Source organism: Planococcus citri, chromosome 2, assembly GCF_950023065.1.
Source record: "Planococcus citri chromosome 2, ihPlaCitr1.1, whole genome shotgun sequence".
Taxonomy (NCBI): Eukaryota; Metazoa; Arthropoda; class Insecta; order Hemiptera; family Pseudococcidae; genus Planococcus; species Planococcus citri.
Window position 1 is genome coordinate 383,612 of NC_088678.1, and position 23,322 is coordinate 406,933.

At 37.5% G+C, this 23,322-nt stretch overlaps 5 protein-coding genes across 6 annotated transcripts; 3 read left to right on the plus strand and 2 right to left on the minus strand.

Moving 5' to 3' along the window:
* Nucleotides 1–1,602: 1,602 nt before the first annotated feature.
* On the minus strand, nucleotides 1,603–4,443 carry RIOK2 (RIO kinase 2). The gene is made up of 7 exons (XM_065347626.1): nucleotides 4,157–4,443; nucleotides 3,930–4,071; nucleotides 3,673–3,841; nucleotides 3,375–3,584; nucleotides 3,037–3,231; nucleotides 2,685–2,777; nucleotides 1,603–2,582 (listed from the first exon to the last, which is right to left on the minus strand). Exons 1-7 carry the CDS (start codon nucleotides 4,220–4,222, stop codon nucleotides 2,069–2,071), a joined length of 1,389 nt encoding a protein of 462 aa, XP_065203698.1. The 5' UTR covers nucleotides 4,223–4,443; the 3' UTR covers nucleotides 1,603–2,068.
* A 230-nt stretch (nucleotides 4,444–4,673) lies between these two features.
* Nucleotides 4,674–6,431, plus strand: LOC135833840 (glycerol-3-phosphate phosphatase-like). The gene is made up of 2 exons (XM_065347638.1): nucleotides 4,674–4,829; nucleotides 5,360–6,431. The coding sequence occupies exon 2, from the start codon at nucleotides 5,384–5,386 to the stop codon at nucleotides 6,302–6,304; it is 921 nt and encodes a 306-aa protein (XP_065203710.1). The 5' UTR covers nucleotides 4,674–4,829; nucleotides 5,360–5,383; the 3' UTR covers nucleotides 6,305–6,431.
* Nucleotides 6,432–6,501: 70 nt separating this feature from the next.
* On the minus strand, nucleotides 6,502–15,256 carry pds5 (cohesin associated factor B pds5). 2 transcript variants are annotated; one of them, XM_065347611.1, is made up of 23 exons: nucleotides 14,254–15,256; nucleotides 13,825–13,932; nucleotides 13,531–13,731; nucleotides 13,228–13,412; nucleotides 12,913–13,120; nucleotides 12,561–12,820; nucleotides 12,176–12,422; nucleotides 11,929–12,080; nucleotides 11,704–11,850; nucleotides 11,417–11,598; nucleotides 11,149–11,318; nucleotides 10,862–10,966; nucleotides 10,608–10,749; nucleotides 10,212–10,363; nucleotides 9,989–10,114; nucleotides 9,727–9,846; nucleotides 9,499–9,632; nucleotides 9,268–9,391; nucleotides 8,930–9,155; nucleotides 8,517–8,785; nucleotides 8,129–8,302; nucleotides 7,921–8,028; nucleotides 6,502–7,547 (listed from the first exon to the last, which is right to left on the minus strand). In XM_065347611.1, the coding sequence occupies exons 2-23, from the start codon at nucleotides 13,906–13,908 to the stop codon at nucleotides 7,482–7,484; spliced, it is 3,582 nt and encodes a 1,193-aa protein (XP_065203683.1). In that variant the 5' UTR covers nucleotides 13,909–13,932; nucleotides 14,254–15,256; the 3' UTR covers nucleotides 6,502–7,481. The 2 variants fall into 2 exon arrangements, with proteins under 2 accessions (XP_065203683.1, XP_065203684.1); XM_065347612.1 differs by having other exon boundaries at nucleotides 13,825–14,017.
* Nucleotides 15,257–17,871: 2,615 nt separating this feature from the next.
* On the plus strand, nucleotides 17,872–20,571 carry LOC135833833 (uncharacterized). The gene is made up of 7 exons (XM_065347623.1): nucleotides 17,872–18,317; nucleotides 18,441–18,558; nucleotides 18,627–18,838; nucleotides 18,919–19,063; nucleotides 19,152–19,457; nucleotides 19,543–19,652; nucleotides 19,740–20,571. Exons 1-7 carry the CDS (start codon nucleotides 18,238–18,240, stop codon nucleotides 20,407–20,409), a joined length of 1,641 nt encoding a protein of 546 aa, XP_065203695.1. The 5' UTR covers nucleotides 17,872–18,237; the 3' UTR covers nucleotides 20,410–20,571.
* A 139-nt stretch (nucleotides 20,572–20,710) lies between these two features.
* On the plus strand, nucleotides 20,711–23,290 carry LOC135833842 (uncharacterized). The gene is made up of 3 exons (XM_065347640.1): nucleotides 20,711–21,829; nucleotides 22,142–22,375; nucleotides 22,712–23,290. The coding sequence occupies exons 1-3, from the start codon at nucleotides 21,785–21,787 to the stop codon at nucleotides 23,222–23,224; spliced, it is 792 nt and encodes a 263-aa protein (XP_065203712.1). The 5' UTR covers nucleotides 20,711–21,784; the 3' UTR covers nucleotides 23,225–23,290.
* The last annotated feature ends 32 nt before the right edge of the window (nucleotides 23,291–23,322 follow it).

Genomic DNA, 23,322 nt, shown 5'->3' on the forward strand with positions numbered 1-23,322 from the left:
TAGCGGCGTTAAGATTTGAGAAAAACGGACAACATAAAAGCACCACTCCTGTTTACAGTAAACTACATCAACACTCGTAAACGAAACAGTGAAAAACAAAACAATGTAATAGCGCAGGAATTGAACGCCACCTTCGTAGATATACGATTACAATTTACATTTATTCGTCTACAGTTTTATTTCAATCGCAATCTAACAATCACGCCGTAATTAAAAATTAAAAATTCTTCTAATAAATAAATCCATCTTATCGTTATCGTATTCGTATTCTTATCACCGCGTTGTTTACATTTTTTTTTTACGCGTATCGGTATAATATAATAATCGATTATTCTAGCGATCGATAGTTTCGATTCGATCACGCATATCGGAAAGTAAAAACCGAATCGGAAACGAAAAACATAACGCGACACGCGATTCAATGTGGGAATCGTTACGAACCCAGATCATGGAACGAAACGCGAACGGCGGCAGATACTGACAAATTGGATTCAACAAAATCTGAATTCTGAATTTCTGAATTTTATTTTTTCGTTTTAATTTAAAAAATAATGTTAAATGTTAATTCGAAGATCTCGTCAAATATTAATAGATTATAATTGATATTATTTTAAACTAAAAAGTAAAAACCGACAGCCGCAAAGCAAACTACATGCAAACGCGATCAACTCGGATAATTCGAAACAAAGAAATTAATAAGAATGCAGTGTTGAAAAATGAAGATGAGAATGATGAGACGAAGGAATTGATTTGAAATTCGATTACTAAAAAAACGATTATTGCGTATTACACACACGCACCGCGCACGATACGAGTAGAGTAGATACTATATCGTATATCATCCTTCTTGATCCTTCATTGATGACCGATGGGCGACGAGTGTTGAGTGTTACGAATTACGAAGCGGTTTGATCGAATTCGAAACCTTTCTCCGTTTTTCACGCTACCACACGGTACACACAGTATATACTCGTACATACCGATTGTAAAAATGTTATAATTCAAACCAAAATGCGGTTCCAGCAAGTTTGGATGCAGGCGCATCCGTTTCCGTCTTATTTTCTCGCTCATTCGCCACCCATCGTAACGCCGGATTTCTATTCTGCGTAGAATTTTTCCATCTCCTCGTCCGCGAATTCCAAGACGTCACATCGCCGACGCCTTTCACCAAGACCGGATTTAAAACGGTATACGTATTCTCGCGTAACAATCTCGGTTTTTTCGCCATCGCGGCGGGCTGCTTACCAATCGCAGGAAGCGGAGCGTACTGCGAGAACGAATTCGCCTCTCGTTTGCCAAATTTCGTTTCGAGTTTGCTATTTACGCCGCCATCGTTCGCCTTGGCACTTTGGTTTTGAAATTTGAATCGTTTCGAGAAATACGGTACGGATACCGCGTTGCGCGAATTTTCTTTCGACAGACGTTCGTTAGTTTTCCCTTTACCGAAAAATTTCATAATTCTCTGCACGATATGAACCATACTTGCAACTTTCAGTTCGGGATCTCGGCGCTTCTTTAAAATCAGAAAACATTGCGCATTTCGATCGCAGAATGCGTAACGACAGCTATTCCGAAAACGATGCAAAAATAATTAGATACGCATTTCGTATTGAAAATCGATTTCTATTTTTCAAAAATTTAACCGAACAAAACATGGTCGTACCACTACGAATTACCGCGACAATAAATTACAACGATCGCAAAACGTTACACGCCTCGCCTTTCTTCTACATAATTCCTCGACGTACCAGGCACCGGCGAATACTCGCAATGTTTACGACTCGACTCGACTCGACTCGGGAATACAATACCGCCGTGTACCGCTATCTGATTGATAAATAAATACGTATTCGTGCAACGCAAAAAGAAGAAGGGAAGCGGAGCTACCGAATCAACGCTAGTAGACAGATTCGCATTCGTACGCGTTAATAATCGCCTATTAGAACGTACATCCGCGATATTCGAAATTCTATTGGGTTGGCTATTTTCATTTTTAACGTACTCGTACGAGCATTACATTACGTACGCGGTATGCGTACTCTAATACTCGGATAACCGTCGGGATCGATTAGGCCCACAGAGATCCGGCGCTAGTACATTCTTTAATTACGTTACGATTCTCCTTTCGTCTACGAACAACGGCGCTCGCTTCGCCTTTCGCCACGCACTTACGACGGGCGTCCAGTTTTTCTCGCTTGTGAAGGGATTTTTTAATTCTCGCGTGTATTACATTCGGAGCTATCGTCGAAGCGGTCGAAGTTGCGTAACTACGAATATCCGAAAAACTATCCGCGATACTCGCGCCACAATCCTTTTCGTCCGCTGATTCGTGCACTGCATTTTCCGCGCCTTTTTCGTCCATTTCCAAAGCATCGATTTTCACGTCGAGGTCGAGGTCGAGGTCGTCGGCCGCCGCCGCCTTTGTCGTTATTTCTGCACCAACTGAAACATTTTCACGCGCGTCATCGTCGTCGTCGTCGTCGTTATTTTCATTTTCGCTTTCCGACTTGGTGTCATCTTGATTAGAATCATTTCCGCAAAAACCACTGACACCGATCTCGATGTCCATGTCATCTTCTTTCCTAAATACATACGTAAATGTAATTGAAATTCGAATGAAATACCGCGTATTCGAAAACTACGAGTACCAAAACAGTTCAGCGACCAACGCGAACAACACTTACTCTATATCGTCGAATTTCGGAAAACACTCGCTTTCGTAATTGAATCTTCTTTTAAAAAATTCTCGAATACAGTTTACATCTCTTTCAAACAACCTGCAAGATGACAGAACAAAGATGGAAATGTGAAGTAACACCGCCGCAGCAGCAGCAGCAAAGCGCAGCAAGTCGGGATGAAATTTCAAGCGGTTAAAAATCGAAACAGTCGCGTCGGAATTTATTCCGCCCGCCCGCCCGCCCGTTCGAACCTATTTTCGGATCGAGGGAGGAATTTTCATCGAATTCGAAAGCATCCATCCCGCTTCCAATTTCATTCCGGGGTACCTACTGCGAAACGAGAGTATAACTTTCTTACTGTTTAGCGTTGAGATGACTAATAGATACCATCTGAGGAAAATCGATGATTACCGGAGCGCAGTCGTTTTCTGTCAACATGATGTTGAATTCGTTAAAATCTCCGTGAATCACGCCGCAATTACCCAGTTTCACTATCAAATTCATGAGCGAGTCGTAAAGTTGTTCGATGTCGGGAACTTCGTAAATGCGATTACTGGAAATAAAAACGCGAGAATAACGATATAATCATTGAAAATACTCTCCGATAAAAAACTTGATTTCCAACTCCGTATCGACCACAAATTCGTAATCGCGAAATCGTACAGTCACCTACAAATATGCGTCTATAATACGTACAGAGGATGGCCACCGATGAGATTCATAACAACGCAATGCCGATTGCAAGCTATCGGAGTGGGAACGGGGAAATTTCTACTATGCAACGCTTTCATGTAAGCGAACTCTTTTTCGGCCGATATTCGAGATAAATACAACCATCCGGCTTTATGACGTCGTCCGTGATAGTCTCGTTTCTCCTTCAAGTTTCGGAAACAAATACGTCCTAATCTGTACGCAACATGAAACACAAACAATATCTTAGCGCCCTAGTTTTAGCGTGAATACGTAATACGTACGAATGTGGTTCGATTCTAACCTGTGCAATTTGAGACAGAGCTCCTCGCCTTCGGGATTCGTAACAGTATAAACGTTCGATTCCTTGCCCACTCCAATCTGATTACCGAAAGAATGCACTGCGCCCTTCGATACTAACGCATTCAACGCTAGATAATCGTATCCCGCATTTGTTAAGCGATATCCGTCGTCTACGAAGAAGCAAATATTCGGAATAATTAACGTTAATCTCCGCTTACGAATAAACTTCATCGGATGTAAGATGAAGCTCGAACTTACAATGCTTTCCCCTTTCGTAAGCCACCAGTTCTTGTTTACTAAGTTGCTGCAAGATTTTATGCACACCGCCATGATGAAGCGCAGCAATCGACGCGATCAGCATGGTAGGTACAAGTTCGTGGTTTTTCATACCCATTTCAACCTGTAACGTAATTTTAAATACGGATAAGCGTGACGAACTATCCTGCCAACGAAAGTATTCGTAAAACACGTAAAACATTACATACCGCAGTAAGAACACGAAAATCTTCCTTCGTCAAATATCGCAAGTGAGTGACGTTCAATTTACCCATGACTGGCGCTGCCAATCTCACAACTTTAACACAATATTTGCGAAATTTATTGAGAAATTTTTATACATCTAGATCTACTTACATCCACGGTAGCGGGTGGTCGCTTCACAGTTGAAATTAAAGTAAAGCAGTAAAAAATAAAATAAATTAATCGCACGTGGTCAATTTTGAGAAAAATATTTGATTTGAAGCGTATTTGAAGAGATTTTTTTCTTATCAGTTTGTTGTTATAATTTTGTTGTTGAAAAAGCAATGCCGCTGTAGGTAGCGCCACACGGTACGTAACTTAACTTAATAACTTTAACAAAACGTGAACGTGACACGTGAGGTGGGAGAAAAATGAAACGTGAACGGAACCTTTCTTTCGTTATCGTTACGATGTGGCTTTTAAATCTATGTTTTTGTTTTTCAACTTTTTTTTTTTTTTTTGATACAAGTTTTATCAAATTTTTATCTCATCTATATCAGTTCGATTTGAATGTCGAATCTCAATCAATCAGATCAGTTTCATTTAATTGCTAATCGACTGTGAAATTTGCCATAAAATTTGTTTTTAAAGACTGAAATTCTGCTGCACATTTCGATTTCGTTGTGTTTCAACTTACACGTGAGTAAATTTTACGCATTGATTGAATTTGGGGAGCGCTTACGTTGGAAAAAACTTGAAAATGCAATGAAACGAGAGAAGAAATTGCTGAAACTGTATCAAAATTGAAGATCGTTTGAAATTAAATTTAGGATTATAGTAACGCGTGTTTGAAGATAGTGGAAAATTGACCTCTCATTGCAGATTGTGATAGATAAACTCGAAAGAAATTGCTATAATATCGCTGTCGTAAATAACTACTATCGACGTTTAAATGCGTAGAGGCATCCGAATGTACAGCGCAATGGTTTGAATGGTTGGCATTTTATTCGAGCATTTGAAAATTTAACGAGTCAGTCCGTAGAAAGTATTCTTCGATTTTTAGTAATTTCGTCAGATTCGGCTATCGCCGTATCCAATTGCAGTCCTAGGACCTGTTTTAGTCGCTTGAATCCAACCTGCTTCCTGCAAACAACGCGGATTACCGCAACACCGCTTGGAAGCTGTAGTACAATATTGTACTATTGTTTTTGATTTTTTTTTTTTTACAGGCCACTCGATTGCGATCACGCGGAATGTCTCCTATTTATTTTCGGTCCCTTTCAAACGAAGAAAAGCAATCATTTCTCGATTCGTTTGATACGGTATTAACGGATTGCGACGGTGTACTGTGGAACGATAGCGGTGCAATTAGCGGTGCAGCCGCGGTTTTAAATAATTTCACAAGTCGAGGCAAACGTGTATGTTACGTAACGAATAACAGCAGTAAAACCAGAAAGCAATTCCTCGATAAATGCCATAAGTTTGGATTCACCGCTTCGGAAGATGACGTATGTAATACGTCGTCGCTCGCTGCAGCCTACTTGAAGGAAACTCTCGCTCCTTCGCAGTCAGTTTACGTTGTGGGAATGAAATCGCTAGAAGAAGAGCTCAACAACGTCGGAATTGCGAGTTTTGGCGCCGGGGCGGAAGAACAATACGAAAATATTTTAGAAAACATAGGTTCGTTACGCGTTAAATTCGAGGAAAATGTGGGCGCCGTATTAGTCGGATTCGACGAGCGTATTAATTACGTGAAAATGCTAAAAGCTACTACTTATTTGAAAAGAAACGAGTCTTGTCTGTTCGTCTGCACGAATAAAGATGAAACATTCCCCACTAAATATGGTTTCACGATGCCCGGAACAGGAGCCGTGGTAGCCGGCATCGAAGTAGCCAGCGGCCGAACACCCTTTCTCGTCGGCAAGCCGAGTACTTATCTCGCTCACTACGTTATTTCCAAATTCGACGCGGATCCGAAACGAACCATATTCATCGGAGACAGATGCAACACCGATATACTGATGGGCAATAAATGCGCTTTCAAAACGTTACTAGTGTTGAGTGGCGTTCATTCGTTGGACGATGTAAAAAATTATCAGTCTTCCGACCGAGAGGACCATCAGCTCTCGGTTCCGCACTATTATACAGATAGCGTCGCCGATCTTCTCTCGTAATTGCGAGACAATTACAAAATATTCCTATCGCTTGTACTATTTTGTGTTATTCGATAATTTGTACCGTTGTTACCGTATTCGTAATTTTACCTCTATCGAGTATTGAATAATAAACGTTTTCTCCGTAGGTATTATTCCATTGCCGATTAGTCGATTACTCCCTCGGCCAAATTTTGTATCAGAAAACATTACAGTCATTTATAAAAGTAAGATTTCTATTTAGAATCAATTAAATGAACATCAAATTTGAACATTTTCACAACGTAAAACATAGTACACAGGAAGAAAAAAATTGAATATCAAACGTGAAACACGTAAAATCATCATTATAACCAAGCGAAATACAAGTGCGTGAAAACAGAATAGCAAAATTCATAATACTAATACTCGTAAATAGTTATTTCCAAAAAAAAAAAAAAAAAGGTAAATAAAAAAAAATCATGAATAATAATCGCCGTCTGTAAAAATAATACAAATTCATATACGATAATACGAAATAAAAATAATAGTTACTAACTAAATACTAAAAATCTAGCACTACTCGTAGTAACAGTAATGATATAATAATATAATAAAAGCAAAAAATGGAGGAGGGGACATAAATATGTAGAAACTTTCAGACATAGCGCGATTACGAAGTACCTAGCTACCTACCTGTCTGTGCGAGACTGCACAAGTTGACGCAAAATGGAGAGTTGTAGGAGGCAGTACTGCATACGGGAGAGGGTATTCTTGTTTTCAACATACCGAGTAGTTATACATAGGTACATTAACATACTACAATCACATAATACGCGGACCAAAATTGTGAAGCAGAAAAAAAAATATATATAACGATTCCGATCTAAATGCCCAAAGCAAATAGCAAATGGTAAACTTAGGAAAATGTCACCGAAGCAAAAGTAAACACGAACGCGAACACTTATTTTCAAATTATTCGCAAAGTATGTATATCTTTTCGAAAGAAAAAAAAACCGAAATAATTATTTACGAAAAAATGAACTTCAAATCTAACGCAACAATTAGAACCGAATTTCCTCACGCAATGCACATAGCACTGGTCGAGCGTCACAAAATCAAATACAAACAATCAAACCGAGTAAAATAACATAAAAAATACATACACATTTCTGAAGGAAAAAAAACAAACTTTTTTTCGATGTTCACATCGGATTCATTATCGCACAGCTGAACGAGTTATGCGACGCTTTTTGGTTTCTGTTTCACTATCTTCGTCTTCGGACTGAAATTAAAAGATTCGCAAAATTTAAATTAATCGAGTATCCGAATATACGCTCGCATTGGCATAATTTACAAAAACTTTAAAGAAAAAGAAATTGCTACCAGGGTGTCTCTAAGGAACGAACCTTTCATTTTTTTTAAAACACAGTTTACGAGTTATTATAACTCATTTCATACCCGCTGAAAAAAAAAAACGCCATACTAAGAAAAACCATTTTTTTTTAAAAAGCTCGACTGAAATCGCAAATAACAATTTTCCTAAACAAACGGAATTCGGAAATAAATTGCCAACAGTCGAGTCGAGATTTTTAGAGGACCAGTTAACGAGGTGGTCGAGACAACCCTGATAAAGGAGAAATTTCGGCACCGCTTACTTTATCTGGAACATCTTGATAATCTATGCTCTCTTGTTTCGTTTTTCCAGTTTCTTTTTTCACGTAATTAGCCGTACTGAGCGTCTTTTTCGTAATGGATTTTTCTCCCTGCAATACGAAATAATGACAAGTGTGAAATGCGTGCTGACACTGTTCACGAAGATAGGTAGGTACAGGTATGTACATGTATTTAGAAATTATTGCTTACGTGATATTGAAGTTCTGTAGGCAAATAACATTTATCATTGGCGAATAACGGATCGTCTACTTTCTTATAGAACAATGCCGAAATTTTCGTTTCGTTCATTCCATCTTTCATTTCGAAATTGACGGTTTTTGTCAGGATAATCGTGACAGCCAGATCGCAAAGAGCCCATATTTTCTATTTTTTTTTAAAAAGGAGAAAAGATATTACGTACATATTGTATATGCGGACTAATTCAGCGCACTCGACTTTCGAAACACTATTGGCACTATTTTTGCAGTGTCGAACACGCTTTTTCTTATTGGCGTATCGACTTTTAAACACGGTCAAAAGCCAAAAGGTAAAATACGAGCAAACTAGAAAGGAAAGCATAATGATATGTAGATAGTACCTCGTTGGCGGTTTCGTCGTCCGGCGTTAAAGCGTCTTTAACAGTTTTAATCCTATCCAACATTCCTTTGTAAATGCCGTAGGAGTACGAGTCATTTTTGGTAATCAACGGTTCCATAATGAACCATAAACACGACTTCATAGTTAAGAGTTGTTCTACGCTTTTAGGATCAGTGAACTGCGGGCAATGCGCCAACACTGCTATCGCGTATACCAACATGTAATCGGGCAGAATAGAATGCGATTGACTCAAAACCAATTCGTACGGATCTGCAAATGAGAATGAAAGCGTTACCAATTACCATCGATCGCAGAAGATACATTTCGCTTTTTCGCTTCGCTCGTAGGTAAACAGTTTGATTTGCGAAAGTAATTTTTTTATTCGCCCATTTTTATACTATACGTATTACGTACTGCTATTGCTGTTGCTCTGAGTAAGATTTTTAATGAATTCTCTTCTTTTTTGAATACTGATGATCATATGTTGTTTGATACTTTCTTTTAGCTGTTTATCTTTTTCTAGCCCTCCGAACGCGAAGAAACCCATAAAATCGATCGGAATACTTCGATGCGGCAGACCTCGCGTCAAGCCTTTATGCAGTTTATTGTTGAATATTTCACGTACTTTTGGAACTTCGTCCTGGAAAACAGGTAATCAGGTAATAGGTATTACATATTCCATACATTTTTTTTTTCAACAATCGACTGAAAATGATCGAAAACAATACCACACAATCTACGCGTATACTTACATACATAAGTTGAGATAGAGTATAGAATTGCTCGGCTGTGTACTGATCGCCGACTCCTTTTTGCTCGGCTATTTTCAACATGGAATAACCAGCGGTTAGTCTCAACCAAGACATTTCAGCATTGCTATAACAAAATTTCATCGATCATCTTCACTGCAGATAAAGTCGAATGATCCAACCTGTAGGTAGGTAGGTAGGTAGGTAGGTAGGTACGAGTATTCGCAGTTTTACCTTATCAATTCTGAACCGGATAAATTTCCTTTTTTCGCGACGAAAGCGGCAAACATACGAAAAGTCTTCTGCGCGGATACTTCGTCATTTTTTAACCCTAAAAGCCATCTGGCCATCATTTTGATACCTTCGATCTGAAAAATTAACGCGTAACGTTGCAGTCAATTTAAAAGCTCGCTATTCACTAATTCGCCGTTTTTTATAATACGCATTATTAATAAGTACTACCTTGCACAAGGTGATAAGTGGGATATCACTTTCAGGACACCAATCGCCTTCCAAAATCGGTCCTTGAGGATCAGTCTCCATTTCAGCCTCTTCTTTTTTGACTAACAAATCCCTTACAATCTACGAAAAGCGAGAGCATTTCTGAGTGACACGCGTACGACGTACGACGTACGACGTACGACGTACAAGCGCAGTGCAGCGCAGGCATACTGCAACGAATAGTCTACTTGTACATACAGACGTATGTATTATAGTGTCTTACCTTTCGTGAGATGAGATTTTTTATTAGGGCCATATATCGTTGAGGAACGTTTTGCGCTATATGACCTAAAGTCACGATTGAAACCAAATAATGTTCCGAGGTCGGCGTCAAATTTACTTTTATTTTCTGAAAATCACATATGTACATTCAAACGATGACGATCGCGCAGTCGTGTAAATTAAAAAATATTGTAAAGAATACACGGCAACTTTCGATTACCTACCTCGATTATATCGTTGAAAATATTTTCGTTCTGTTTGAAAACATTCACGTACAAGCAGCGTACCGCTTGTTTAGCTTGTTTCTTGGTTCCGGTGAGAGCGAAATTTTTGCATAAAGGTATCAAACGGTCCATTTCTTGCGGTAAACATACGCCTGCAAAAAGTGAAACACATTCGCATACCATCGAGTAAAAATGGGATACAGTATTACGCGATTTTACGAGCTGCGCTGAAAGGCCATTAAATTATGTACTACCAAAATGTGCGCATCATTTTCACTCTGCTCCGTTCACCCTCACCCTCACCCTCCCTCTACCCCCTCCACCATGCGTACACGAGTTATAATAGTGCGATATAAAAGCAACTTTTCTGCCTAACATATACTCGTAGTTACTCACTCAGTGATTTATGTTTTCCCAAAAACGTCAACACGGATAACACGTTAGGCACGACGTACTCTTCTTCAAAATTCAGAAAATTGATCAACTGAGATATGATGTCTTGATGCAAGAAATGATACGGGTAAATATACGAAAGAATCTGAAAACGTAAAACGAATTGATTTCCATCGCAGTCACGCAGAATACCATATCGTCGTAAGTACCTACGATATGCTTAAAATACTCTGTAGTTTCAGACATCGGCAACTTACCACCAATAACTTGAGACCTTTTTCACCAGCCGATACCGGGTTCAAAGACAATTCTTCGATTAAATTGCCGCTCTGGATGCAGTCTTCAACGTACGTGATTAGAACCTACGCAAAATGTACATTTTAAATCAGAGCCACGTTTCACGAGCGTAGCGTACAAACTGAGACTCGTTGTAATTCCAACACCACACGTAAAAATACGACGGTTTCTCGACATTTCTAGCGTCAAGTTGAGCCGTGTCTACGATCATTTTTTAAACCGAAACTCTCGAATCGTTTCGACTCACTTTCAAATTATTTTTGTCTATCATCACCGAAGACATCCTTTCCAGTAACATTTTCACCGTATTGTAATACAGATTCGTCATAATCGGCTGTCCAAGTTTTTTAATGATCAAATTTACCGTCTCCGCGCAGTCTTTGCACGATATATCCGAACGAGTGATCGCTTCCATGCCTAAATAAAAAGCACGCTCGATTAGAAATTCATTCCATGGCGAGTGAACAACAATATCGGCGCTTTAATGGCGCAGCGATCGTAATACGAGTATATACCTAATAATAACGCTTGATCTCGCAACAAATTATCCGAAAACTGGTGCAAAAATTCTTGCACTTTCAAAGGTTCGGGAAGAAAACGAGATAAGACCATAATACGAGAAGAAATTTCCTTCGATCTCTCCGCGGTCGCTGGCTTCCTGTGAATTTCCAACCATTCTTTCACGTGGTTACGAACCCTATTAATCGACAGACGAAATATCACGCGATATTTTAATCGTTATCAAATTCCGTCCAAGATAACTAGATATAACACATATCTACTCGTACGATATGTTACTCACAAAGCTTGATGTTTCTGCAATTCGACGAACGCTCGACACGCATTATCGTCTACAGTGCCCATCAAATGATACAACCGTTTCATTTTCTCTTCCGGCGGCAACTGGTATGGTACCAACGAAGTGTTCAATAATTTCTCCACCAATAATCTACTCGTAGAAAAGAAACGAAAGTTTATACAGACGAAACGAAACTGGTTAATAAAGCCGTAACGTCGCATCGCTAACCTGTCTTCGGTACTCGGCATGTAATATCCGTGCAATATTTTATTTTTGATCCAAGTAACAGCCATCATGGTAGCTTTGGACACAGCTTGCTGATTACAATGGTTTCGATATATCATAGCCAAACCGCTGAGAGCTTCCTTTCTAATTTTAAACTGAAAATTTTTACAGGCGATTAAACCTCGCGCTTGGCGATTGCTACCAGGCACGCCGCGCCGCGCCGCGTCGCTGGTGAAAACGTGTCGCTTACTTTTTTATCGAGAGTTCTTTCCTTAACGCAGTCCAACAGATCGGTACTTTGAGATATAATCTCGAAATCGTGTTTCGCCGTAGTAACCACCGCTAATACCACTTCGTATCGTACATTTTCGTCGACGTCGTGTTGTCGAGATTTCAATACTTCCACAATATCTTCCCTTAAATTCGGATGATTGAGTAGAAAATGCATAGTATGCTGCACACACTTCACACGAATTACCGAAGATATGTCGTTAAATCTGAAATCATTCGCAGATGGGGTACATTCGAATTGCAACCGGAAAGCAGAACGAAACAAAACAATTGCGCGCAGAAAGATTCGACGCGTTCGGTTCGAAACGGAGGCAAAAAAAAAAATAAAAAACTAACGACATTACCTGCCCAGAAACGCTCTCCACAGCTGAGGATTATTTTTGGCGACGTTACTGTTCTTTTCTGAAAACATTTTCGCCAGCAATTTGATAACGGACAGTCGTTCGGATTCTTGCGTCGACTTGATTTTACATTCCAACTGCGGCAATACGGCCAACAATACGCTCGGACAAATTTTATTCAATTCGTATATCAAGTCGTACATTTTATTTGTAATACTCAAATGAGTTTCCTCTTTGCCCAGCAACAAAACTTGATTGAAAAACTATATTTGAAAAAAAAAAAAAAAATGAAATTATTAAAACGAGAATGACAAAATTAATGCTGGAAAAGAACGCGCATATAATCAATACGAACCGCTTGAATGTAAGGTTCCAAAGTATCGGAGCATTTATTAATCAATTCTTTCGCAAGCGCGTAAGCGTTTCTTCGTTGGGTTTTGTTAGGCTCGACGACATTTATTAATATAATGTCCAGCAGTTCGTGCGATACCATGTCCGACTCGCTAATCAACGGGCACATGATATCGAGCATGAAAGATTTTACTTTCGCAGAATGTTCATCACTGAAACAACATGTAAGTTACGCGTTGTAAAACAACAAACCGAAAATACGTACCCACGAACAAAAAATACGAGTATGTTCGGAGAACTTGATAATACGTATACGCACTTGACGATGTTGAACATCAAATTGAACAGAGTGCAGAAAATTTCTTGATTATCTTCTAATTCGAAACACATGTTGAACGATTTAACATAAGCCAAATTCTCCAACAGATAAAAATATCTTTTGAACGCCGGATCTTTCGGGTCTTTTAAACCAGACAGTTGCTTGATGATGAAAATGAATATAGTCTGCAAGAACGGAGAAATACTGTAGCAAAATTCGCTTCGCGGAGCGATTTTTTCTAATTCAAAGTGACGAAGGTTGTATAAAAAAAAAAACAAAAAAAAACAAAACGACGGTACGTACTTTGATTTGATCGGGATCTTTATACGGCGCTTCCGGAGCATACACGCGAAGAACATCAGCGATACAACAGGCGATCAACAACTGAACATCTTTACTTTGATGTTGTAAAAAGAAGTCATCCGCAAGATGAAGAGCCAGTGGAATATACTGCTGATAAATTCCGGTATCTTGTGCCATGGCTTGAAACGTATGAGCCAAGGTCTGCGGAATGAACGAATATCGAACAAACATTATATTTAGCAGCCGCTATCACATTCGACTTTACTTGCAATATTTCATTTAAAACACTACTACCTTTAATCGCCGAATTAACTCGTCGGCACCCAGTTCATCCGTAACAGGACGACAACCTTGCGGGTAAACGATTCCTTGAGGCATTTTGTCTTCAGAATTTCGTAACAGCTACAAAAAATTGTACGATATGTCAAAGGATGCTGGTGAAACTCTCAACCATCACACGCTATATACTTGATACGCGGGCCCGACACTTTTGAAGAAGTAAGAAGAGCGAAATTGAAACACAATCCTTTCTAACCATAATTATGATACACACACGATGCAAAAATGCCGATGTTACTAAAGCTTCACAGTCAGCATGTTTTTGACACCTTCGCATCGCCTTTCCTCATAAATTTGAAAATATATGGTAAGATGATACTTCACGCCAAAAACACGAAGTACTTAATTAATTTGGTAAAACTAAAACCGACTATAAGAACTTACTCTCAGCTTTCCAACTACGAATCAGGATCGCAGATTTTTGACTAAATGCGATTGTGTCTCAACTCAACCCCATCAATTATGATGAAACTGATTTAGTCGAGCTTTTGTCACCGCGTATTTCATTAACAACAAAACACTAACATGATTATTAAAATTTATCACAATCGGAAAAACATTTCAATAAGCGAAGCTTTATTTTACGACATGAAACAAATTTCGTTTTCCTTCTAAAAATTACAAAAATGGTACAGAAAAGATCATAACGTTTGCCGTTGTCGGTAAACAGACTAGACGTTAAAGTACACTAGTTTTTTTTTCCGGTGCAAAAACTCGGAAGTCATCGGGTACAGTCGGAAATACTTCGTTCGACTTGTTCTATTTTTCTAGTGTGATAACTGATAACTCAAACTCTGTTCTGCTTTATAAAGATGAAAAGAAATTATATAACATTCCATTACGTACTACATTTCCATAATATTAATCGTTAGATGGTTCAATTATCATCACTTCAAGGTAGTTTTTTAATAAAGTTAAGCCCGACAGTGGTGATACTTATCGTTCACCAACTGTACATACTCCACAAAACATAATATCATATCACATAAGTACGCAAATTTGGATTATATGAGTTGAAAAACAATTGTTGAAAGCTCGGAAATACGTAATAATCTACTTAATTCAACTTGTTTACTGTGTTTTCATATTTTCATTCTCAGTTCGCGGTGATTATGTCAATAATCTTCGCATCTACAGTGACAGTGGTTTTTCAATCAACATCAACTATCGAGTAAGTTCATATGAACATCATTAGTATGCTTTAGTTGTGGAAAAATACTTGACATCAAAAATTTGAATTTGAAAAACCAGTGTCAGGGAAGATCATCATTGATAAAAATAATAAAATCATCGCACCTTACGAATTACGATGAAATGATAAATACAAGTTGAACGAAGTACCTCCGACAATACCCGACGGCTTCCGAGTTTTTGCACCGGAAAAAAAAACTAGTGCACTTTAACGTCTAGTGGTAAACAGAGGATTTTTCAGAATCTGGAGAGTGTCAACATCAAACTAGATAGCGCTATGATCAACTGATCAAAGTCTGCCAGTCTGTGAGAATACGTGAGAACAGAATATGGATATGGAACGGAAACGAAAAGTGAAACGAAACGCGAGGAATGCGACGCGGGTTGCGTTCCGGTTCCGGCCCTTGATAAAATGGTGTCACCCAGTAACCAGTATCCACTACACAACCTAGAGTTCAACGGGTACCCGGATTGCCGATTTTCCGGGTTCAACCCGGAAAGGAATCGGCTACCCGGGTACGGAACCGGGTAGTGAAAAACAATGAAAAATGCGACGTTGCCAAATCAAGGTGACGAAAAAATTTCATTTTTATATTGCGATCCTAGCGGAATTTATTTGAACTACTCAAAATGACGTCATTTTTTGAAAATTTTACTACCCGGGTCCCGGGTAGGAACCGGATAATTTTCAGACCCGGGTAAGAATCGCGGATCCGGGTACTCGTCGAACTCTAACACAACCCAACATCTATAAACTAAGAGAGGTTGTCTCATTTTAGAAGATAGGTAAAAAATTTTTCAATCGCCCATCGACTCGCGTGACGTCACTGGAGGAAAGAAAATAAGTAGGTATTGCTTGTTTACATAATTTTGCACTGTGATAATGGAGTTGAGCGGTGTTGATTAAATTTTTACGAATCATTTTTTCAAAAATCCGTTGCATTTAATTAATTAATATATTTAATCGAAGAAGAAATGAATTGAAGCAGAAGAAGAAACATTCTATTTGGTACGTAACATCGATTCGGCTTAATTATATGTATTCATATTGTAACATTCCGAGCAGTTGTTTATAATGAGATTGAGATCTGATTTTTTTCATTGGATATTTTCTGCTTCAAATTATTATTATTGAACGTGATGTAAATTGTTAACTGAACTGTTTTCTTTCGTTTCAGTTCCATTCGTTCGTTCTGCTGAACTGCTGCTGAAGATGCGGGAGTTTCTTTGGGTAAGTGTAAGCTGTGTAAGTTGACTGATAACACAGCATCTCTTTCTAGCTCTCTTTTGGATGGACAATTAAGACAATTTTATCAAGTTTTTGCAGCTCACTTTTCAAGTCATGTTCATATTCAAAATCTGTCTCTACTAAATGAGCTGAACATATTCGTGCCAACTGCTAGAATAAAATTGAACGGGCTGGGGGCTTGGTTGTAATGACACTATCATGATTATGATTCACATTACATTTTTATTGCTGCTTACTTGATTCTAAATTGATTTTTATCTAATCAATTACATTTCTGGATCCAAATTTTGCTTAATGTCTCATCTTTGGGAAATTTGTGAAAACTTAGATCTGTGTTTTTTCGCTAATTGTTGGTACAATTCCGTACGTAGATTTGTAGAAAGTGGTGACGGATGACGGATTTCTGATTTTCATAATATTTCAGTAAAAGATGAAATATGAAAATGCATTTTCGTGATGTGATTTATTTCATTACATATTTGATATTATCTTGAACAACACTGAATAAATATTCTGAACCTGATGATGTTTTTTTGCTTTGTTTCAGTCATTCAGTGTGATCGGCAGTATCAAAGTATGCAGATAAAAGACTAATAGATACAGAAATATAATATCATATCATCAATCATCCTTTTTCTTTTTCCTTTCTTCAGAGTTCAGTGATTCGTTGGTTATTAATATTTATTTTTCGTTCAACTTTTTGTATCTTCTGTGTTTTTGTAAAAGTATCTTTATTTCTGTATTTGAATTCCTGATTTTTGCTAATAGATGGATGAATATTGAAATGAACTATTTAATTATTAATCATAATCTCATTCTATAGAATTTTTCTAACAGATGAATTGCGTTTTTCGAGAGAAAAAAAAACTAAAAAGATCGCTGAAGTTCTCTTTTTTTTTCATTAGCTGTGTGTATAATAATTTGAACCTTGATAGCAACTTTTGAACGGTAATTGCTTAGTTTTCGAATGAAAAACCACGCTACAGAGAATAAAATTATGGCCATTATTAATTTTTAAAATACTAGTGTATCCACTGAAAATTTTGTGTATTTTTGATTCCAATCCGAATGTCTATATAGTGCACAGCATGTTTTTACTTATTCAAACTTTGAAAACTTTTTATTGTTAGAAGCTAGGGCTTTTAATGATAGACCATATTAAAGAGCACAAAATTCTGAACATTTTGGATTTTTAAAATACGTAGGTGTTCACTGAAAATTTCGATTAATTTCAATTTAAATTGAACACTTGGTGAAACTTCACGAATAAAAATGCTCGTAAAATCGTCATTATTCCACGAAATTCAATAAATTTTACACCAATCGATAGAAAATTTGAATATCTTGAAATTAAGTTCTATTAAAATTTTACCCAAACCCCTTCGTTTGTCCAAAAAATCGAAAAAACCACGAAAAATGGGCTATTACCGCTTCAGTAAGAAGTTGGCTTCCTCCAGTGACGTCACGCGCCGCGGTGCGGAAAAGCGGGGACTGTTCCCAGGCGCCAACGCCGGATACGGGTTATGAGACAACCTCTCTTAGTTTATAGATGTTGAACACAACCCACTCAGTGATCTGTGGTGTCTGGTGTGTATCGAAAAAAATGGTGCTTGGATCATTGGATGCTCGCCGCTCGGTGCCGGCTTTTTTAAAATTCACAAGATGTGATAATCGCTATTATTAATTAATTAATTACGGTCGTTTTTAGTCAATGTTATGTTAAATTCAACTTATTAGTACAAATTAAGGCTTGAAACTCATAATACGGCCAATACGGGTGTTTTGAATTTACATTATTGTTCATCATACATAGTTCATCATGTTATCCCTTATCAGCAGAATAGTAATATAATAATCATGATGAAGATTGAAAATTAATTTAGGAGTTCATTCGCCTAGTAATTCTATTCGTGTTTTCAATCAAGAACATGATTTTGGAAACCGGCTACTTTCTGATTTGGTCCTTCGGAGTTCTATTTTTATTGATCGTATTATATAATTTTGTCAAGTAAGAATCCACTCGTTGTTTAACTAATTAACTTCATGATGTGTTCTATTTTTCACTACGAATCTTGTACATTCGAATCGACACACTTATTCTTGTTTTGTTTTTTTGTTTTTTTGTTTTTAGGAATCATTCCTTCGTGACAGTGAATTGTTGGTTTTGTAACACCAATTTTAGAGTACCGTTTAAGAATAGAAAAGAATGGTTTTGCGAGCAATGTCTCCAGTTCAATGGATTCAAAGAAGTAAGTTTTTGACGCTTTGTTTGATTGAAAAAACAGAAAAATTAATCGATTTTTTTTTTTAATTTTAGGATGGCGATTATAGCAAAGTTCTTCCTGAACAGTTTGACGAAACTTTAAATCGGAAATATGTTAAGGCGGAGAGCAGTCAAACGAGTTATGTTTTCAATTCGAATGGCCTATGCTCATTTTGCAATGCTAATCAAGAGTTGAAAATAAAACAACTCGCATTATACGTACCCTTCCAAGAAAAAAATTACGACGAAGAAATAGAAATATTTAGGTGAGATTTCTCGATTCGAGAGTTGATTTTCACCGAAATATTTTATAAGAATTATTTAAATCATATTCGCATTTCAACAGGAAAAAACTTGAAAAATCGTACAAGTTATGTGAAAATTGCGAGAATTTCGTTCACAAAAAATTGCAGTTAAAGTCGGACCCCGGACTTAGTACCGATGGTGTAAAAGTTTATAAAAACGCAACAGATCGTCGTATCCCCGCTAGAGTTCGTTTCGAATTCATTTTCATCAGTTTAGACATTATCGTTTGTTTTGTATCGAGACAAATTTTTAATCGCTCCTATTACTTTTCAGAAATACGTTACGAAATCAAAAATACTCGCATTTCTTTTCATGGTGATCGGTACGGTGGTTGCGTGTGTTTTTAGAACAAGATCGTCGATAGAACATGTCGCCGAATTATTCGCAACCTACGATTTCGAACAATTTCTACTGGGTGTGACGTCGCCCATGTGTTATGGCCCGGTTTTGGATTACTTTTTCGTGCTCTCAACCGCATTTCTTCCTTACATATTCTTAGTTAGGTTGCAGTCGATTGTCGGCATTTTGCTTGTGATGTTAAGTTTGATGATCAGCGACGATTTAATTCCAGTCTGGAAGGTCGGTTACCCATTTCATTCTCACATTCGTTTCAAAGATGTTGTTTTACGATTTCATTATTCTAAAATAAAACGACATTTTTCAGATATTTTCGATCGTTGCGGTAGTTATCGCTATTGCGATTAAATCCATTGTAAGTGATCGAATGAAAAGGCGTTGTACACTTCAAAAGTTGAACTACAATTTACAAAATAGGTTAGTCGGTGAATGAGCGGTGTTCGCTGTCGTAAAATAGATTTTGTTTAACATTTTACTAATCAATCGAAACGGTTTCTTATCCAGGTTTGACCTAGAATATGAAAAAAAAGAAGACTGCGAAATGAAGCGTTTGATGGCGAAATCAAACTCGTCGGCCAGTTTTTATGGTAATGCGCCGTTATGCGGTCAGTTTTCGGATTTGAATTTGGGCAAATGCGAGAAGCGTGTGCCGTCTTCGTCCAAACAGTCGCCGCCGCCGCATTCGTTCAAATGTGATAAATTGTTAATACAGCCGTCCAAATTGAAAATCGACGAATTCGACTACGCGGATACGCTTCGTACTTCTCCCACCGTCAGCTCTGGCTACGAATCATTATGCGGTGGATTTTTCAAGAAAACGCCGGACAGTGATTTCGAATTCGATAGTATTTCGCAAGTTGATATCGCAACGCGCGAGCATCTATTCCCGAATGTTTCGAAAAATCATTCGCCGCCGTATACGCACCAGTCTCATTTCCGGACTATGGATGCGTTAAGTTTCTCCGGTGGTGCTGAACGTTACTACGGAGCGATACCGATTCATTCGTCGTCCTCGGTAAGGTTATCGTCATCATCGCCGACATTGGAATCTAACCAGAAATCTCAACTTCGAATTAACGCTAGTATCCCGACTTTTCAAATTGTTTTATACTCGATTACCTGTTTCATATTAGGTTTTTCGTTTCAGATTTTCGCGAGAGAATTTTTTATTTAGGTTTTTTTTTGTTCCTTATCTAATTTTACGCGACTCATGTTCATTTTTATCATCGTTTTGTTCGTATTTTTTTTTCCATTAGTTTTGTACCTTAACCAAATTTTAAAGACTGTATGCGTACTGTGTTGTAAACCTACCAACAATGTTGAGACAAATCCGGTGTATCTGTTTTTTTTGTGTCGTCGTTTTTGTGCGATGTTCGACGCGATATATTTTTCTTCCATCTGCACATTCGTAGGGTTATTTTCATGGTGTTTTTTGAAATAAGTAATCGTGGTTTTTGTTCTCAAAGTGCTAAATGCCGAGAGGTGCGTCTTCGATTTCCGGCGTCGAAAAAAATAATACATTAATAGGGCTAGGATTTTTATGCAAATGCTTGTCTGAATGCGCTGCAGCAGATACCGCATAACAATGTTTCTTTTGCGATTCATGCATTTTTAAGCCGAATTGCAAAATTTTTTAGCGCATAATTTTGCTTTTTTAGACCATAAACGCTTAAAACTGCTTATTTTCAGCAAAAAATGGCTGATAACTGCTTTTTTAGTGCTTTTTTAAGTACTTTAGGGCATAATTCGAAGAAAAACGACAAAAATCGTTCTAAAACTCAAATTTTTGTTGTTTTGTCAAAATAAATCACTTTCAAACTATTTTAGTTGAAAAAAAAAAAGAAAACATTTTGATCTCTGATTTCGCAAACGAATGTTTGAATTTTGAATCAGTTAGTTTTTATTTACCCAAATGTTGTAATCTGTCACTTGTAGGTACATTTCATGTTTTTGTTCAAAAATTAAATCTAAAATAAATGATTTTCGATATTTTTCTGATTAAAATAATTCAGTTTAAACTTGATAGGAAATTCAATAGGATTTTCGCATTGTGCTTAAAAATGCCTGCATTTTGGTATGCCACATGATGCACTTACAAACCGCTTATTTTTGCTTTTTTAGATTTTTTGGCGCATAATTTTGCTTTTTTTGGCCATTTTAACTGCTTTTTATAAGCGCTTAAAACTGTTTTTTTAGCGCATAAAAATCCTAGCCCTATACATTATGTACGCGTAGGTATACATGCGAATGAAAACACCTGAAAATCCGTTATCTAATCCGTTTCTCTTCTTTTTTACCTTTTTTTTTTCGATTGCTATTTTTTGCTTAAGTGGCTATTCATTCGTGTTGACTGAACTTTTTTCATTGTTTGTTTTTTAAATGGAAGTGTATTTAAGACGAGTAGCGTGTAAATAAACGTTTTAGCTATTTTAAATTGCCAAGTTGAAGTGAATTTTTCGCAACTCATTGTCGAGAAGTGAATAGGTAAGTCGAATTGATCTCGATAGTAATTCTTGTATGTGATTTAAACCATCGGAACAAGACAAAAAATGCTCCTCACAGTTACACTGGTCAACATTATTTTCGGATTTGCGGTAAGTAAAAAAAACCTACAGTTCTTTTCACATTTCTACGTTTCCTACACTTATTTTTGTAGAAAGGCTCGAGAAAGTATTCGGTTCTTTTTTCAAAAAAAATTTGGCATCAACTTCGCAGCAACTTGAAAACTCGCAAGAATTTAAGTACCTATGTAGATATAGGCCTATAGCGAGCGTTTTTATGGTAGCGCAGGAACTATTACCTACATATTGCGTTTTACGGACAAGCATTTAGCATTTTTCACGACTCTCGACTTTTCGATTCATTTATGGCTCGATTATAGATAATTACCGTTTGTTTTTATGTAGCTATGTTCGCCCGAAGTAAACGGTTATATTTCCAAATGCTCGGATAACGGCTTCAAGTGCGCATCGTGCGAAGAATTGATTCATTGTGTTGGAATACCAACAAATTCTTTCAAAGTCAGCCTGATAAACTATTGCGATAATTCAAAGGGTCAATATTGTTCAATGGAGAAAGGTAGTTGCGTTAATGATGCGAATGCTTGCCAAATATTTGGTTTGAAAACATTACATTGCGAGGTAAGCTACGGAATAGGATTTTTTTTTAGTTTTTTAGATAACGTCGCTCTGAGATTTTGAACGCGTTTTATAAGAGTCGTTTTAATATGTACCGATCTACTGTCTATTATTTTTATCGAATTTCCAGGTCCATTTTTTAAATTCACTCTTATCCGCCTACATATTTGTTTAAATACTACATACCTAGTTCCAACGTTATTTATAAAACTTTTTTTTTTTTTTTTTGAATTTCGAATCCATTTTATTAAAATAAGTACGGCACAAAAATAAAAAAATGTAAAATGAATAAGTATAGGAATAAGCGATAATGATTCGATATACGATTAATTTAAACAGGACACTGGCGCCTTCCCTGATCCGTATGACTGTAACTCTTACCACATGTGTATCAAACGAGACGATGCGTGGATCAGTACGAAGCATAATTGCCCGGAAGACCGAGCTTTTGATCCGCTAACCGCAACCTGTCGCTTCAAACTTACACATCGTGTTTGTCAAGAAAAGCCCGTTGAACCGTGCATGCGACCATTACAGCACGGACCTATTTTAGAAAATCCGAATATTTATTTCGTGTGCGTACAAAACGACGTTCACGATCATAGACTAGAACCGCGCCTTTATAAATGCAAACCTGGTCACATCTACTCCGAACACGTTTGCATCGAAAGTGCGAGTATTTCTTCGTCGGAAATGAAATTTGTTTGCGAAAAACCAGGAAATTTTGCCGATCCGCGTAACTGTTACCGCTATTTCGAATGCGACGGAGATTTGAAATCAGCTCACAAAACCTGTCGTCCGGGTACGTATTTTGACCCGAAAGAAGCTACGTGCGTGAAAGGAACATGTTGAATTGTCGGATGGTTTGTTACTTTGTACCCTGCACTTACCTATACTAAAATATAGCGTTGAAATTCGTGCGATTACTTATTCCAGTGAAGTAGAAGTAG

Excerpts from the sequence above, each read along its gene's own strand:
- LOC135833833 (XM_065347623.1), top strand. The coding sequence starts at position 18,238 with ATGATTTTGGAAACCGGCTACTTTCTGATTTGGTCCTTCGGAGTTCTA. Across the intron at positions 18,318-18,440 it reads GTATTATATAATTTTGTCAA|GAATCATTCCTTCGTGACAG; the intron begins GTAAGAATCCAC and ends TTTTGTTTTTAG. Across the intron at positions 18,559-18,626 it reads AGTTCAATGGATTCAAAGAA|GATGGCGATTATAGCAAAGT; the intron begins GTAAGTTTTTGA and ends TTTTAATTTTAG.
- pds5 (XM_065347611.1), bottom strand. The coding sequence starts at position 13,908 with ATGCCTCAAGGAATCGTTTACCCGCAAGGTTGTCGTCCTGTTACGGAT. Across the intron at positions 9,847-9,988 it reads AAAATCTCATCTCACGAAAG|ATTGTAAGGGATTTGTTAGT; the intron begins GTAAGACACTAT and ends CGCTTTTCGTAG. Across the intron at positions 8,303-8,516 it reads ACGACGAAACCGCCAACGAG|AAAATATGGGCTCTTTGCGA; the intron begins GTACTATCTACA and ends AAAAAAAAATAG.
- LOC135833840 (XM_065347638.1), top strand. The coding sequence starts at position 5,384 with ATGTCTCCTATTTATTTTCGGTCCCTTTCAAACGAAGAAAAGCAATCA.
- LOC135833842 (XM_065347640.1), top strand. The coding sequence starts at position 21,785 with ATGCTCCTCACAGTTACACTGGTCAACATTATTTTCGGATTTGCG. Across the intron at positions 21,830-22,141 it reads ACATTATTTTCGGATTTGCG|CTATGTTCGCCCGAAGTAAA; the intron begins GTAAGTAAAAAA and ends GTTTTTATGTAG. Across the intron at positions 22,376-22,711 it reads TGAAAACATTACATTGCGAG|GACACTGGCGCCTTCCCTGA; the intron begins GTAAGCTACGGA and ends TAATTTAAACAG.
- RIOK2 (XM_065347626.1), bottom strand. The coding sequence starts at position 4,222 with ATGGGTAAATTGAACGTCACTCACTTGCGATATTTGACGAAGGAAGAT. Across the intron at positions 4,072-4,156 it reads ATTTTCGTGTTCTTACTGCG|GTTGAAATGGGTATGAAAAA; the intron begins GTATGTAATGTT and ends ATTACGTTACAG. Across the intron at positions 2,583-2,684 it reads CCGAAATTCGACGATATAGA|GAAAGAAGATGACATGGACA; the intron begins GTAAGTGTTGTT and ends GTATGTATTTAG.